Raw genomic sequence first — 17,887 nt, 5'->3', positions numbered from 1 at the left:
TGTACAGTGATTGTACGCTATAAGAAAAATGGTGTGCTGGGTTATAAACTGCAGTCTGGTCATTAAACTCCTCCTTGTAAGCAAAGCTCACTAACATGAGAAAAAACATCCAAGATACATCTCAACTTATTTTAAAGTTTATCACAAGTGAAAAGTAACAAGCAGTAAAGTAGTAAGTGATGCTTACTACTATTAATTTAATAGGCAATAGTGTAAATTCCCCTACTACATCAAGAACTCTGCAATCTAGGACTGGATCCTCACAAACTTTTTTTTTTTTTTAATAAATTTGGTTTGGTTCTTCCATGAATAGATGAACCCTGACACAAAATAGTACACAAGTTTTTTTGAAGTTTTTCTGCAGAAATATTTAGATTATAATCCCATAGCTGTCAAATTTTTGTCTAAGTATAGGTACTGGAAGAAAAATACAAGTATAGCCAGTCCAAATCTACATGAAAGAGGCTGCCCTAACTGCTTTTGCAGATACAGCTCGTCTCTCTTGCCTCATGTACAGAACATTATTTAGGTCAGTGGAGGTCTAGGAAGAACTACGTATCAGTATTTTCCTTTTGTTGATCTGGATTCAAAGGGTGAAACTAGCCTTCCTTTATTTTAGATGCCTGTCTCAGATACAGGATGGCTACACTGTAGTTAATTTCGGCTTCTTTATGGATTTGTAAAAGAGAAACAGGCCCATTAAAGGCATGAATCATCTTGTATGTCTACTTTAGAATGAAATGATAAAATAACTTGCTCCATAAAAATGACTATTCCTCTTCACTGACTATAAAAGAAATTTACAGTGACAAGCCTGAATGCAGACATCTACATCTGGTATAGGGGCAAGAAGAGGCAGATTATTTTTTTCGCTGCTCAGGACATTTCTGCATAACAACAGAAAGGATGTTTACTTTCACTGGAGCTATGATAAACCTAGTATAAATCACTAAAAGTACATGTATACAAAAAAGTATCAACAGACACCAACTGAAACCTAAAAGGAAAGACAGGAAAATTATGTAGACATTGTACCCTGGCTTTTAGACTTCTTATTCAACAACTTGTTGAAATTGCCACATCTAGTTTTCTACACTAAATCTTCAATTATGCAGAAAGACTCTCAAAGAGAAGGGATAATGCCTGGCTGAGCCTCTGCACACAGAGATGCAAGCAGCGGCCAAGACCCCAGGACACTTTCTCAAATGAAAATCATCTTCCCAAGAGCATGAAGGTTTCTGGGTGTCAGTTTTCTGAGTCTTTCTTCATGCCATACCCCAAATGCACAATCACTGGATAAGGGACATTGTTCAGAAGCAATACTGTAGGGGAAACGCGAGCCCTGAAATGCCACTCACCTAGCAATTGATTCCTCAAACAAAGAAATCTCAAGAGCACACATCTCATGGTGTACAGAAGATCAATAAAAATGGAAATTATGAAAACAAAGGCAGCCAGGAGAAACCAAATCAACAACCTGTTCCACATGCAGTAATCATTCTAGTACCACCAGCTACAGACATCTCAGTCTTGGCCCTACAGTAACACCATTGAATATACTTTGAGTTCATCACATCATATTAATTTTCATGTGATGAATGACAGAAGGTACACGACAAATAACATTAATCAGTCTAACTCTTGTGATATCTAATAGTGCTCTCTCTATCATGGCGCTGTGGGTTTTTTTGGAAACTACAGCAGCTACACTTTTTCCATAATAAAAGAAAACACCCACGTAAAAAAAAAAGCTCACTTGCTTGCTCTCTCCATGAAAGGCAAGAATGAGCAACTCTAGTTGTGTCTAAGACAGCTTTGTTTACAGCTTGGTTACAGAGGGTAGAAAAATAATCAGATAATACTTACCACAACAACTGGAAGAATAACCATAAATGCTAATCCATACACAAGTAAAACCTAGAGAAAAATTATGAAACACACTGCATTAGATACTTCAGTTAGCTAATACCACTCTTGTTTAATCTTTATTCTAAAATACAGTCAAGTAGTATTACCACAAGGCTACTAAAAATTAATGTAAGCTTATTGCATAATACCTGTCATTATTTCTGAAGAACAACTTACAAGTAATATCATCAGTTGGGTAGGGTTCAAATAAGGAGTATCAGTTTAGTGTAAATAATCTTTTAAATCATCCACGCATTGTCTCAGGTGGGTTTCTTTAATAATTAAAGAGTTGGCAGCTAAACTGTGATGCAGTGCACAGAGATGATCACTGCATTAAAAGAAATCAAGTGGGTAAGCCAAGTACCTTGCAGCAACAAATGCAACAGAAAGAACATTTAGACACTGTATGATTACAGCATTGCTAGCAAAGCAAATGGAACTACAGAAATCCAGCAAACAGTTCTATATGTGTTTCCTTGCAACAGCAAAAACACACTTTGTAGCAGGGGTGACCACAATACAACCTCGTTATCATTGCAATGAGATCCATCCAAGCATATTAATACTTTACTCTCAAAGGTTAGATTTAAGCTACTTTGACACTTTTTACTCCTGAAATCTGCTTCAAAGATGTGCATTTGGACCAAAGTATTATTAAGTACGTGCTTTGACTAAAATGCGCAGTATTAAGCACAAACATTTTAAGGTGAACATTTGAAAGTTCACCTTAAAATCTTGAGCTAAGTAAGTTGACTCACCAAAATTGAATTTTTCTGATCCACAATCCAAGCTGGCAAAGCTATACCGAAGCTTGTAGCTGCAGGATGAAAGAAAAAAAAAAATTCACTATAAAATACTAAGGAATTGTTTTAAAGTCCACATTAAGTCTAACAAACAAACAAAAAAACACAACAAAACCACCAACCCACAAAAAAATCCTCATGTTTGTCACTTCAATAAGCAAAATTCTAACAAATTTAGCAAAATCAAAAAACAAATTAGAAATACACTCAAGCATGCAATAAAACAACAAGACTTAAATGCAACATCTGAAATACCAAAGATTTTTAGCTTAACATATTGCAGTGAAATAGATATGCAAGATTCATTAATATACAAAAAAAGAGAAAAAGATTTCACAGAAAGATTTATGAGCTTTGCCTTGCAGAGTTTTCAGCAGTTTAAATACATATAGTTCAGTAAATACATGAACTGCAAGAAAACTCTTTGAGCAAATGAATTCTATGGAAAAAGTTTTTAGTTTGTAACTTTAGGATGTTCTAAGCTGTAAATTGTAAAAACAAAACCCTCTGCCAGTTCAAATTTCTGTGTGATTGGTAAGAAAGAGAAAGGAACACTTTTCAATTTAAAAGGAGTTAGGCTGCAGAAAATAAAAGATTCGCTAACAGTAACATCTACAGTACACAGATCTGAATATAGAATAGCATAAAATAGCTTGTCTTCAGACACTTCAGCACTAATAAATTGAACTTCGTGAACATTACCTATGCCAACACTAAAAGTTCTAGGAAACCAAGAAAAGGAAAAAAAAAGACTTTACAAATTTCTAGGGCCTGCTTAAAAAAAAACCAACACCAAAAAAAACCCACATGCTTTCCTCAGTACTAGCAGGTATCAATGAGGAGTACTGCCTTAAATAAGGACAGACTAGGATCCCCTATGTACTTAGATACTATTCTGATACTCTCTCCAACAGATTGCGACAGCCATCGATTCTAACAGTTGTTATGCACAAGCCTAACGTGACTTCTGTGTAGCTAAGTTGGAAACTACTATTTGTTGAGACTCAAATTAAACATCTGACCAACTTGAGCACACCTCAAGCTTAGGAGTTCAACAGAATAACACCCAGTGAATTTGCCACATTAAGTTATAGGAAATGCCCTGCTCTGGAAAAGAGTCTGAGACACTTCCCCATCTGTTAATGGTTATGGATTTTTAGAAGAATCTACTAAAAAAAGTGTAATGTGTCTTTCACTGACGGTATCAATTTCAGTTTCCCACAATATTTTTCACCTTTGGGATTGTAGCTTCAAACTGTTCCAGGAACAGAAGTAGTTCAGTACAAAGCTCTTTCTCTTCTGGTCTGAGAGTCTCCTTGCCCCCATCCATGCTTGCTGAGCTGAAGCACTAGCAAATGCCAAGGGAAAATAGTCTACTAAAACTGCCTTACATTATTAAAAGCATCTCTTTTTACTCTCCAGGTCCCCTCACCTGCTTTTAAACACTCTTCAAATGATTTTGCACATTCAGTATTTTAGTAAAGGAGCAAGTCATGCCAAAGACAAGAAAATCTTGTTTGCCTGCCTCTAACCTCCATGCTGCTTCAGTTGGATAGAGAGGAATACTGCTTGCTGTTCCTTTGTGCTGGGCACAGAGGGTGGGACATACCTTATCCAACTTGGTTAGACATGTCTAACACCAGATGTGCTTTACCTCATCCCAGAATATACCTCTATAAGGGACTGCCTCCATTCTTTGGCTACACAGAACTAAAAAACTAGAGTACATAGCTTGGATACAGATTTTTACACTACAGGTGTATAAAATGAAGACAAGATGAATTTCCCTAAATTAGAAGGCTCCTCACACTTCAATGTGGAACACGGTAACAGAATAGAGGATGAGAGGAAGAAAATTTCAGGCTTCTTCCCACCCTTCAGATGAAGCAATGATGAGAGACCTAGAAGCAAAGCAGAGAACTCCAATTCCACCATAACTGGAGTTAGGGTTTCAGAAGAGCAGGAGGCTTCACACGGTATGACCTGCTGCCTTACCAAAGAACCATTTCATTTTGCCCTTCGGGAATCCAGAGTCAAGCTTGTGAAAGCAATCTTTGAGCCAACCGCACAAGGATCTTCATGCCTTTAAATTCTCAGCTTTTGGCTGAGTTTTCTTTTGAAGTCACAGCTTCAGGTCCGTTCAAGGACGCTGACATACACAGTCATGCTGCCTCTTGAAATCCTATGCCTTGGCAACACTAATTTAGTAGCTTGTGTATGCAAAAGACAGTTTAGCATCAGGAAAGGTCCTAGGAAAGCTATTTGTGCCTATATCAGACTAAAATTTACAGTACCATTTTGCTGATATTGTGACAGCATTTCTGAAGCAAGATCTTATTTGTTATTTTGCAGCAAGAGGAAGAGAGTCCTCCTACTTACCTGGCTAGGAAACCAAGAGAAGCTAGAAGCTGAAAGAAATTTGCTATGGTATAAAACACAGTGGTTAAAGAAACTGAACCACCACCTTAGTCCATCAGAAATGCCTTTGTCAGACTATGATTTAGTTGGCACAGTTGTTTTTTTGAAGGGAGAGGGGAGATTGCTTCTTTGAAACACTGGTTCAGGGGCTGGGTTTTTTTTTCCCCTTTCAAAATTAATTTCCCATGTTGGATCGTTGTAATTCAGAATAAGAATTTCCCACACAGAGTTCCCTCACATCATCCTGTAACTTCACAATTAAGTTACAAATTCCATTTATTACTTCCAAGCTGGCCTTAACTCATTCCACGTAGATATGTAGTAGAACTTGGTCCCACAAACTGCAGGGCATCAGCAAGCAGATATCTACAGAGGCCTGTCCTAACAGAAGGCAGGTTTCCTTTTTGCCTGTAATAAGTATCAGCAGCAGACAGAAATATACAATACTCTTCCTCACAACTAGTCCATTTAAACAACAGTTACAAAGATGTTATACAAGCAACTCACACAACTGCAAATAGGAGGGAGGAAAAAAAAAAACTTATTAACTTTCAGTATTAAACAGTTTTAGTGTGGATCATCTACTGTAAAACTTTAATCATCACGATTATTTCTATGTAGCTACCTGCCCAGGAACAATCTACCAGCATAGGGATAATCACCAGGACTCCTCAAGATGAAGGTGGCATAGAGCTACACTCAAACTGTGCTGCTTCCAGCAAATGGAAGGCAGATGCATATACAGTATTTAAATACATACATACATATCCTCACGTATATCCCTTTGAAGTGTATTTATTGCATTATGGCTAGTTGTTAATTTTTCAATATACATTTATAGTAGCTGATCATAAATACTAAGAAATGTTTACAATTGACAAGTTTCTGAAGAGTGTTATTCTACTTTTCGCTTATACATCCTTTTAATATTGGCAAGCATCTCTTGATACTTACTGAAACTGACTAATTAAAAAAATACCCTTCTCTTTTTTCCCTAATAAGAAGTTTGCAAAATGTGAAAGCAAACTCTTTCCTGCCTTCCTCTCCCACCATCACCCCAGAGCCAGTTTCACAAGCAAAGAATTGATCGGATGCATTGCTTCAAATCACAGGAAAAAGTTTTTCTAGATACATTAAGATCTGAGTGCTGCTGAAATGATCAGATATTACACAGCTCAATGCACAGAAATTACAGGACTTCTGTCATTCATAATTGTTACCTTGTGGTCCATCTGGATTACCAAATTCCTCCCAATTTTTTCGTGATTCTTCATCAGTTAAGCTAGTTTCAAGAAGAGATATCAAGTTAATACAGAATTAAAGAAATTTCTCTAAATCATTAACATACAGAAACTTTAAAATATAGCATTTATACTATCCTTCAGAGATGGTCTGGCAAGCTAAACAGCTTCTGCTGTTGTTTGTATGAAATCTGATATGAAACAACACTGCTGTATTCCTTCATGATACGCAGGCGAATTCTTTTAGCACTCTGACAGCAAAAGAAATCAGACACAGGAGGTGCACGCCCATACAGGAGATGGAACAATCACATCTCCCTTTCACAAAAGCGACTGAGTACCCATCAGCAAAGAGCACTTTTCAATGCCAGGTTACAGTACAGCAAATTTTGAAAGACAACAAAGGTGGAAAACATTATCTTTTTTTGGAAGGAAGGTGAATATGCAAGATGAGTTGATACAGCAGGAGTTGTCCATACGGGCTTTTAATTGTCTTATTCTAGACTTTTAGCCTTTGCTGGCATGTGTTTATTTGGTTGGGTTTTTTTCCTGGAACTCCCTAGTTTCATATTTAAGAAGAGAGAAATAAATTAAGACACCACCTTCTACATCTTACAGTTTCTATGCCTGTTCTGTAATGACAGTTTCTTGGCAATAATATACCACCCCAAACAGAATCCCTGTTACTAGAAGGAAGAATACTGCTTTAGGAAACAGAACACCACGCATTCGCTGTACGGAAGATTTCGTCTCACGGAAGAAACCCAGTGAATGAGTCAGACATCTCCTGATCATTTCTAAGTCTCACATTTGTTAACAAGCAGACTCATTGAGTGGGTAGCTTTTATATTCTTTCACGACAGCATGGCTAAGGAACTTCACCATCATTTACTTCAAAATGTGCCTCTGCCACAGCCCTTGCACTAGCATTTGAAGTAGCAAACTGTATCACCAAGCATTTGAGGGCTAGCTTGGAAAGCAAAGTAGTGAGATGTTTCAGGAGTTCAGAAAGCAATACCAGAATATCCTATTGAAGAGGCTTCCATAGCGATGCAGGTATTTAAGCCAAAAGTATGATTCCAGAACTGCTCAAGTGAGCATGCTGTTGGTTCTCCTTCTCACCTCACCCCAAACAGGACTCTCAGTCAGTAAGGTCAACCACATAGACAACTGACTTAAAAGCAGAAATCATCAACTTGCTAGGTTCTCTGATGATGTGACTGACCCAATAAACCCTACAATGGAAGAAGGCTCAGAGGGGATGGGCAAGGCCGATGTGCCACGAAGCTCAGACTGACCACAGTGACTCACCACAGCTGTTGCAAATAAGCTGACTGTCTCAACACAAAGGGGACTGGAAGGTGGCCTTCGTTTTAGATAAACACCTATCAACACCTGAGCAGATCAACTGGTACTGTAAATGAAACCATGAATGTCTCCTCAAGTTTGCAAGACCAGCATGGGGGGAGTGCATACCTGCCTCAGCCCAACATAGAGTATAAAAACTAGACAATTAGCAGAAGAATTTTGAAGGGAACAACAGGCTCGAGCTGGCTTCAACCCACACATGCCTTCCCAGAGCCGGGGAATGCCCAGTGTCATGACAGTGAGCTTATTAGAGCAACCAGTAATGGCAATCACGTTGGTATTATGATTGAACTGTGTATTGAAATTGCTATATTTTGCTAAGTCTAACTTACAAAATATACTAAAAACACAATACAAATACCACTCCACTAAATCAGAAATCACATGCAATGTCAACTGTCTCCAGAGAAGCAAATTTGGTATTAAACGTTACATGCTCCACACGTATCTAAAAGAACCTGGTCAGAGAGTATTGGACTCTGACAAATGATCATTTACAGTAGAAAAGAATATAAAGCTGTATTAACATTCCGTGTATGAACAGCATTATAAAACCCAAACCCACATCTTGATTATGGAAGAATTCAATAAAAAGGAATTTCCTTTATACCGAATTCTAATATTACACATCATCTCTCAGATTAAAAAAAAAAAGCTATAAGCAGAGGTAAAGCCAAAAAATACTCTGGAGGAAAAGACGATTCAGGGATTCAGCTTTTAAGAACTACATAGCTAATATGAAACAGTCACTGAGTGAAAAATCAGGACTGTAAGGCAAGTGCAAATGAAAAAGGATGTGGGGGAGCTGAGAGAAAACCGAGTCAGAACCGGAATGAGGCATCTTTGTCACTAGATGGGAACAGAGTGAAAACACTGTCTCTTACTCTTTGGCTTTATCACCAGGTGAAATGAACAGTATATTTATTTTCTAAGCAACGCTTCAGAATTGCTGTAACAGGGTTGGTTGGTTAAAAACCGCAAGACCCATTCTGTTCTTTGTCATCTTTAAGATTTAGTATGTATTGCACTGGAAACACTTCTCCTAGCTGACATGGAAGTTTAATGCAAAGACCTAACACTTACAGTATTCTGACAGTCACTAAATAATTACGTTATCCTTCCTAACTTGTACAGAGCAAGTATGCACTGAACTGAGACATGTTTTGACTTTCGTTACATATCCAAATACATTTTCCCTGGCTTCTTAGGTCATCCCTGCTATTACCTTACAGGTTTCCCTCCCCATAATATCAAGTTCTCATTTTGGCAGGTAAAAAAGAAACTTACGCGGCATAGGCCTTAGCAATCCTCATGAACATAACTTCATCTCCTCCTTTATCTGGATGGTATTTTAGTGATAGTGCACGGTACTGTTTCTTAATTTCCGATATACTTGCTCCCTGAAAAAGGAAAGTTTTGAGTCATTAATAAATTCCTTAAACCAAATCCATTCTTCTATATCTATATTCTAAAGCACATTGTGCAATATTTCTCTGAACCATTCATTGAACTAAAGAATTCTGTTCTAATATGATATGATCATGAAGCTACATATGCATTTCATGGAAACATGATTATTTTTCTAATAATGATTTTATAACCATGACATTTTTAAAACAAGTTAGAAGTTGTAGTCTAACAAAGACATTCAGATGGCTGGGTATTGGTTTTATGCTGGATTGCCTTATTCATCCATCCCTAGGGAAAAAAAAAAAAAAAGTAAGGCTGCCTTATCTGTTTGACAAATCTTATATTTTCCTAAACATATTCATGAATACAAAGAATTGTCACTTGCAACATTCTTCTATTTAAGCAAAGAGTTCATAGATCAAGTTATGATGGTTCACTTGTAGCTTGTAGGCAGAAATAAATCTGTCAGTCACTAGGAACAGTGGATTGCCCTGCCGCTTAAGAATGCCTTTGACTAGAATCATCCTACCCATAAATTATTTCAAACTTCTTGAACAAAGGGAATACATTACCCATACCCGAGAAACAGATCAATTTTTATCCTACTACAGCACGTTGTTAAATGTCACCAACACAACCCCCTGTGCATTAACTTTCAAGTTGGACCGTGAACTTCACATTCAAGAAAACCCGCAAAACTTTATAGTAAGTGCAGATAAAAGTTTTTCCAGTAAGCCATCTGCTAAATTTCACAGAAACATTACCAAAGGACTCTTCAACATTTTGTGGTAGAGGCCTAGCATGCTGACCTTAACTGCATAATAAACACACAAGAAGTTATTTAAAGATGATGGTCCTGTTTCAATAAATTTAAACCAGAAATTAAACTACCCTGAGGCTTCAGTTGCTGTTACTTTATCTCTCTTGTGACAATGTGTCTATCATTTTCCAACACTATTTTTCAACAGCATGCCTGCCTCATTTAATGCACAGGATGAATTTACTCCATAATAAGTTAGACTTCAAGTAAAAACAGCCATTTCAAGACCAGATGAAGAATGCCAGATGAGTAGCAGAAGCTGGAAACTGAAGAAAAAAAAAAATCAGGTTGCTGGAGAAGAAAAAAAAAAAGTTTTCACAGTTCACATGAATGCTGCCCATAAAAAAAAATTATCCTGATTTTTTCTCTCTGCCACAGAGGTTGCATGTGATCCCTGATAAGCTGATGACAAATTTTCCATCTATCATTAATTGCTTACTCCTCATTTTCAAAAGCTAGGCTACAGAGTTTAGGCCTAACTTCTAGAAATGCTTAGCAGCCTACAACAGTTGGTGTCAGTCAGCACTCTGCTTGGAACACAGAGCTTCCCTATATTAACCACTTACAAAAAAAAAGCCCCAATTGTCTTACTTGAAGAACCCAAAATTATAATCTGTTTTGAGCTTCATCTTTCTGCCTTGAATCCCACTTGTAAAATGGCAGTAAGGATACTTATTCAATAAATCACTAATACTATCTGAGTGCCTTATGTGTTAGTGAATTCAAGTGATGCACTCCAAAAAGAGCTATTCTATGTTCAAAACAAAGAGCTGATATTTCATATAAAATAAGGCACACAAACATTATCTGACTTTGTCCATGTTGTGGTTCTCCTCTGGAGAAAAAAGCCTCTTGTTATAAGCTGATATGCTAACATAAGATTAAAATTAAAAATCATAAGATTAAAATTAAAAAAAAAAAAAAAATCTTGGCCACAGGGTGGATCTAAAGAAACAAATGAATTATTGTGTAGCAAAACTTTCAAGTGCTTGTCTGCAACTCCTTTTTTTTTTTTTTAAGTGTGGGGTTTTTTGTTGGTTTTTTTTTTTGTTGGATTTTTTTTTAAAAGCAACATTTCCATTATCTAACAACACTTCAACATCTGTATCACTTCAACATCAGCAGGGCTGGCAACGACTCTGAAGGTTCCACTTGACTGGTAACAGAAGAAAGGTGTTAACTTCCACGTAGTCCGAACTAGAAGTTTTTCAAGGGGATTTAACAGACATCATCTGATAGCACAGAAATACAAAACACAAACACGCTCTGGAATCTTGGACCCTATTTTGAGCCCTACTTCAACTGCTCTATCTTCACACCCATCTCTTCATCCCCCTTGTAACATCTCTGGCTTTAATTCAACTTGTCCTTATGACAATATGCTCCATCCCTCTGTCACTACATGCATACTTTTTCCCCCCTCAGGGCTGTTACTTGTAGAAATTTGCCAAAGATGACAAAAGAAAATCCTCTGATGACCTAATCCCTAGCCTGATTTGTTTAACCAAAGTTAACCCAGATATACGAACAGTTCCAACAGATACCATCCCTGCACGTCAGCGAGAGAACGCAAGACGGCAATCAGTCATTCACAGAGGAACTGAGCAGAGGTTGAATTTATAACTTGCCTCCACACATGACAGGCTAGAGTCTGCTTATCTGCTGTAATGGCTTTCTTAGCATAGAAAAGCAGTACCAGTGATGCTTATCCTTATGCTGACAAGACGCATCACTAATGGCAAGAGATTTATTTGTTAACGTTCGTATACATATTAAGCTCTCCCACACTAACAATATACATCAAGTTTAATCAGAACAGGTACATTCAAAGTTCTTCCTTATTCTTGTGCTGAGTTGTATCCACAGTGTATTTCCTTAGACTGGAGAGTAAAATATACCTCAGACTTTGGAACTGAAAAGATGAGTCTATTGTTATTCAAAAGAGGAGCCTTGTGTCAGGAAATAATTACCATAAGCAGAGAATTTGCTCAAGGTATTATGGTTAAGATGAAGAAAAACTCTTACTTAGTCTTGTCAAACTCTTAAGAGATGTCCAGAAGGTCTACTTGTCATCTCAGGATATATAACTTTTTATATCCATTTTGAATCAGATCTTCGATATAAATAAAGTACTGCATCTGTTTTCTAGAACACTAAGTCTTTTTTTTCCAGTTTAATAAACCAATTGGCTGGTATCACTATTTAGAATTTGTTGTTCGCATTCACAGATGCAACTGAGATTCAAGGTAACCTTTACTACATCAAAATGTGCATCACCAACACCCTTTAGTGAAACCTTTCATCTACAAGAGAAATACTGCCATACAACAACTGTAAATCAGACGAATCCACATTCTTGTTTATACAGTTTATACAGCAGCTTTCCTGAAAATGGCTATTGAGAGGATTTTCACAGGACATACAAAGCAGAATGACTTTTTTGTTTTCCTGTACCAAGCGAGGAAAACATCAGAGTAAGATTCAAAACAGATAAAAAAATACCACCTCACTATATTAAGAAAGTCATTAGAATTTTGAAGGAGTTAGATACGAAAGTTATAAATTAGTACAGATCTAGGCAAAGAACATTTAACAACTGACTTTACAATATGCAGCATCAACTTTCAGATGCCAAAAAAGAACAAAACCACTAGATACATTGACTAAAGTTAACTTATTTTGTTTAAAAAAACAAGTCTTAAATTTGACATCTAGACATAGAATATACAGTTATAGTAGTATAGACTAGTGAAAGATGCTATTACTTACAGGATCCAAATGCAAAACCTCATAAGGGTTGTATTCTTGATACTCTCGGTCCGTTTTGGAAACTTTGTATGCAAGAAACAAAAATAATGCCCAGCCAGCAAGGAGGACTATTTTCCTGTTTGGAAGAAAGAATTTTTTAAATGTACAAATCCACTAGCTCTAGCATAATTCTACAAATAACATAAGAAAGCATTTGATATCAGTCTTCAAGAAACGATATTAAAATAGTGAGAAACATTAAAGCCATTTTAAAGCAGGTATGAGTATTTCAGTTTGACAGAGATAAGACAGCTGCTCTGACTTCCAAGTCATTTCTTTTCTCCTTTTTTTTTTTTAAACAAAGGCAAGCCACTATCAACAAAGACTCTTTCCATTCTTTAACTGTCTGTCCTCAGCAGGTATACAATAGTATTTCCTATTTTTAAAGGATGACTTTAACCTGATCCTAGACAAAATCAATGTTAAAAAAACAAAAAGCTGAAACAGATGCATAACAGACAGCAAGATATTTTTAGGGTGGGAGTAATAAACAAAGAACTGAAGGATATAAAACCGTCAACTTGGAACATACAAATTATTACTGCTGTATATTTGAATATATATGTTTACATGTTAAATATTTAAATCAGAAGACATCGCTAGCACCACTAATTTCAGTGAGGCAGGATTATTTTTTGGAACAAATAAATGCATTGTTTACTTATTTATTAGTGCTGAGGTTCACTGGTTTCATTTAGCAGATATTTTATAAAGGACAAACAGCATCCATCTTGATTTCAAGCCCCACTAGATAATAATGATTAACTATTAATTATTCAAATATAGCAGATTGCAAATGTCTTCTGTGACACAAAAGCCATTATCATATAACTAATTGCAGCTGCTTTGATTACAAAAAAATATATTTTTATAAAAATAAAAATGTAGGAATTGCTTTAATGGAAAGTCATGCAAATGAAACATACTTACTTTACTGTAGGAATTATGTTTTGTTGTGGTTTTAACAGTCGCAAACGATACCACAAGCATCTTCCATATACATTCCTTATATTCTTTAATCGAATTTGCTCTATAAAAATAAAGATTGTGATTAACCGACCTGACAAAAAGCGGAATGACAAACATGCTCACTTCACCCTGGAGTAGGCAGTACAAGGTCAGCTGGAAGACTAACAAAAGGTCCAGCAATACTGGAGGAAAGAATGTTTTTACCCATTTAAGTGACACTGCACATCCATAAACATAAGAAGTCGGTCAGATTATTCCCTGCTACCTAAAAGGAATCCATTCTATTTTCCACATGCCACACAGCAACCATCACTTGTGAACCCACCCTTTGCCTGGCTAATGTGCACCTGTAATTTTACTTTTACCCGATTTTACTTCTACCATTTTATACTCAACTCCAACAAGTCTTCCATTTCAATATGTCAGCTACTGTGTGCAGGAAAACCAAACAAACAAGCCCCCAAAAAACCTAACCCACAGGCAAAACAGTGTTTGTACACAACTAAAGAGTGCAGCTAGAGCAACAGCTACTTCCTTAATTCAAAATATGATGCATTTTCCTCCTCTTTGCAACATCTGCTTTTTATAAGTTGCCTTCATTTAGGTTTTTCCTGTTGAGGAAAAGGAAGGAAGAGTAAGATAATAGCTATTTGTAAGCTATGTGCCTCAGTAAAATGGGCCCTTGGCAAGACAGTATACGCATTAACCACAAGCTAGTCAACAAGATCTCCTCCGGTGTCCTTTCAGGAAAGGATGGGGCTGAAAGGAAATCGTATTTATACTGTCAACATCACCATCACAAGGCATGGAAGCTCTCTGTTAAAAGAGTTTTAGCTGTATCTCAGAGTTAATCAAGACCAACCTAGTCTTTGTCAAAGAAGTCTTTTCTGCTAATAAAAGTATGGTGGAAAGCAAATACCTTGTACAGCATTTCTGTAAGCACTGAAATTATATGTTATAAAAGATAAACAGGATTGAAGTCACTTTAAGTAACTTCTCTGTCCATAGACTATACAGTCTGACCTGCAGCACTTCTGAAGTGAGGAGGTCACTGTAATTACCTTACCTGCAAAAGAATAAGACTACTTGGCCCTTTTCAGACTAAAGGAGAAAGAATTAGGAGGAAAAAAATTCATCCTGTCTCAATACATTTAGATATTGCCGGTGAACAAAGTGACTAAATTTGCCGATTTAAAAGAAGTTTCTGAATTATCTAAATGCAGGAATTATATTAACAACTTTGATCCAAAGCACATGTCAATCACATCCTAAAAACTCTTAAATCTCAAGTTTGCACTTTTAACAAGGTGATGTCCTCATCTTAACTAAAATAGCAGTTACGATACATGGAAATATTTTTCTTTGGCAAATTTCTAAAAGGTGACTGTGGAAGACAGTGACGATGTCTGTTTAGTTATTCTGAAGACACTGGGAGGTGGGATAGGGTGCTCAGTGATCTAATTGAATTTCTAAGCAAGCATGCAATTCAGATGAAACATCTAGAACTTCAATTTGCAGCCACTAAACTATCTGAGGCCAGAGAAACATGACCATGAATGCCAATACTGTGCACCAGATCAACCACAAGTTCAGATTTAACCCAGATCAGATGTGAGTACAGGATGGTATTTCAAACTCCAGTTGATTTGGCAGAAACAGAGGGTGGGAACAGAGATGATACCCAGCCACCCACAAACTAGTAAAGCAGACAAATATTAAAGCTTGCACAGACAAGGTACCAGAACCAGAAAAAGTATATCAGCTTACTCTGAACGACTTAATTCTACAAAGTATATCTTCCCCAAAACTCAGTATGACATTAAACAACTTGATGGGATTCCTTGAGAAGATTAGATTAGTAGTCCCACCACCCCCAAAGAGGGAAAGATAGAGACAAGGGAGGATAAGTCAATTCCTTGCACCTGATCCAACTCTTGCAGGACTTCAAAATGAGCTTTGCAACTTGTCTCACAATTTTGTGCAACAGAGAAACCACACAAGTATTTTGCGGTTCTCCTGATCTGCAAAGACTGCTCACATACTTAAAACAGGTACTAAGCATGAAACTTTCTAAACAAAACGGATATGACTAATATTTGGTTAAGCAACTACCCACTTAGTTTCACTTGTGTAAGGCTTTAGAAAGCACTGTGAAGGAAAAATTCAGAAGATGATGAAAACACGGTTGAAATGCAACACTGACTCCCTACTGGTAGAATGCAAATTAATTTGGCATTTTCTCTTTGCAATTCTTTTTTAAAGACAAAAATTGTGGGAGATCTCTATTGGTTCAGAACTGGATCCACCACAACTAAAAGTGACCTAATTGTTACTTAAGTTGAATTAATTTAAATTAAATTAAATTAATTAAATTAAAAATGTTACTACGTTTTTTAATGCAACACTAAGAGACATTACCAGCACATAGAACTGGCATTTAAAAAAAAGCCGATGGCATTAAAGACTAGACAGACGATTAAGTTGAGGACTAAAGAGCTCTGCTGCAGAAACAGGGAGGAAAATGTTTGGGGGGTTTTAAGTGGTCACTGGACAACTATGGGCCACAGCATGATGCTTTTATGAAAAAGTCACCAATGATACTTGAACAAACCAGGCATCACAAGCCTCACAGAAGATGCATGAGCTTATGTTAAGCATAAATCGCTCATTTCAAATATCGTCGATAAATTCAGTTGTGCAGTGCTGAAGCAAGATGAAGCCAACGGTTCAGTTCAACCACACTGACGCAGATCAGCTACCTGATCCAATCTGTACCACGGCCCCACAGACATTTCTGCTGCACAACCAAGGGGCAGTGCTGTTTGGCAACTGTCTTAACTGACTACGCTGCTTGCAGAAATACCTAAAACTAGCGTGAAAGTGGATTACCAGTGTGCTTTGAGAAACAGAAAGTGACTAAAGAGAACTTTGTTAACTTAATCCTCTAAAACTTAGCCTAACAGGATATGACTCCTTTTAGTGTTAGGATGCTTGTAACAAGCTACTGTGCCTTGTCTTTAAAAATCTGTGCACCCTGTGGCACAATGCCCCAGATATCAAACCTGCCTACTGCCCAGCCCCGCAAGTGCCAGATGACCCCTCTCCTTTCCCCCCTCTGCATCCTCCCTGCAAGAACAGCCAATACCCTTCACCTTGCCATGCCAAAAAGCTTCCGAAAGGCCCTTAGGGGAAGGCACCATTGAGAATAAAAAAAATAGTTATGCAAGGTAAACTAAAGAGTTGGCATATGGTCAAATAAAAACTGACCATAGGGGAAAGTGAAGCTAGAAACTAAAGGTGTTTTATAATAACCAGAGAACTGAGGTTTTGGAACAGCCTTCCAATAACAGCTGCAAGAGAAACATTTTGTGAACAGTTTGACAATAGCACCAAGAGAAAAAAGAAAAAAAAAACAACAAAAAAGCAAAAAAAAAACCCCACACACAACACAAAAGAGGCAAGTGATGTGAGTAAAAATTAAGCCCTTTGGATAGGTAAACAGCACACACCTAAATCAGTTAAAGAGAGTCCCTGGCAATGATGTCCTGGAACAGCTATGCTGCACAGGGGAACCTCTTCAGACAAATACTGAATTAAGACATGATGCTAATCAGCCATCACTCTTTTCTTTTTTTTTTTTGTTCTTTCACATGCATTCTGAACAACTCTGGATCAAATCTAATTACAGTTGATTAAACCATATCAAAGCAAAAGCACCTCATTAGTTTCTTTCCAATCTTGGGATGCCAATGGTCTCATTTGATTAACAACCCCAAAAGGAAACAAGGCACTAAAAAGATGAATGACTGTTTAGAGTTATCTGTCTGGAACATAAAGAGAGAATCAAATCCTTCCCAAGTTGAGGCTAAAGTCCAGACTATTCAAATTATTCACAGCTATCCTGAGGCACTTCCTCTGTCACATGTCAGCATTAACACGTATTAACTTGTGGAATTCAAAAACAGGCAGCTACTTGGGAGAAAGAAGGAGTACAGACAGCATCACTCCCAGCTTAGGCAGAAAGCCACTGGCAAAATATCACCCTGAGTAAGAAAGCTATATTCCTGCCGTATCCAGGAAAAACAGGCTTCCTGTTTATTTACAGCCAACGTATGTGATTGCACCAAAGAAAATACTTATCT

The 17,887-nt window shown here is 37.1% G+C and overlaps 1 protein-coding gene across 1 annotated transcript in view; it reads right to left on the bottom strand.

The window, feature by feature from the left end:
- SEC63 (SEC63 protein translocation regulator) overlaps nucleotides 1–17,887 on the bottom strand; it is a 63,670-nt gene that overhangs the window by 30,507 nt on the left and 15,276 nt on the right. The window contains exons 2-7 of the mRNA XM_087776439.1: nucleotides 13,707–13,806; nucleotides 12,738–12,852; nucleotides 9,026–9,138; nucleotides 6,350–6,411; nucleotides 2,667–2,725; nucleotides 1,867–1,917 (exon numbers count right to left, since the gene is read on the bottom strand). Of these exons, the coding sequence (XP_087632565.1) occupies nucleotides 1,867–1,917; nucleotides 2,667–2,725; nucleotides 6,350–6,411; nucleotides 9,026–9,138; nucleotides 12,738–12,852; nucleotides 13,707–13,806 (500 nt within the window). The remainder of the gene's footprint in view (nucleotides 1–1,866; nucleotides 1,918–2,666; nucleotides 2,726–6,349; nucleotides 6,412–9,025; nucleotides 9,139–12,737; nucleotides 12,853–13,706; nucleotides 13,807–17,887) is intronic.

This window comes from Nipponia nippon, unplaced genomic scaffold (genome assembly GCF_047370975.1).
Source record: "Nipponia nippon isolate SJK-2023a ecotype South Korea unplaced genomic scaffold, ASM4737097v1 scaffold_4, whole genome shotgun sequence".
NCBI classification, from domain to species: domain Eukaryota; kingdom Metazoa; phylum Chordata; class Aves; order Pelecaniformes; family Threskiornithidae; genus Nipponia; species Nipponia nippon.
Note: the sequence above shows the minus strand (reverse complement) of the source record. Positions and strands in the feature narration are given on the sequence as shown.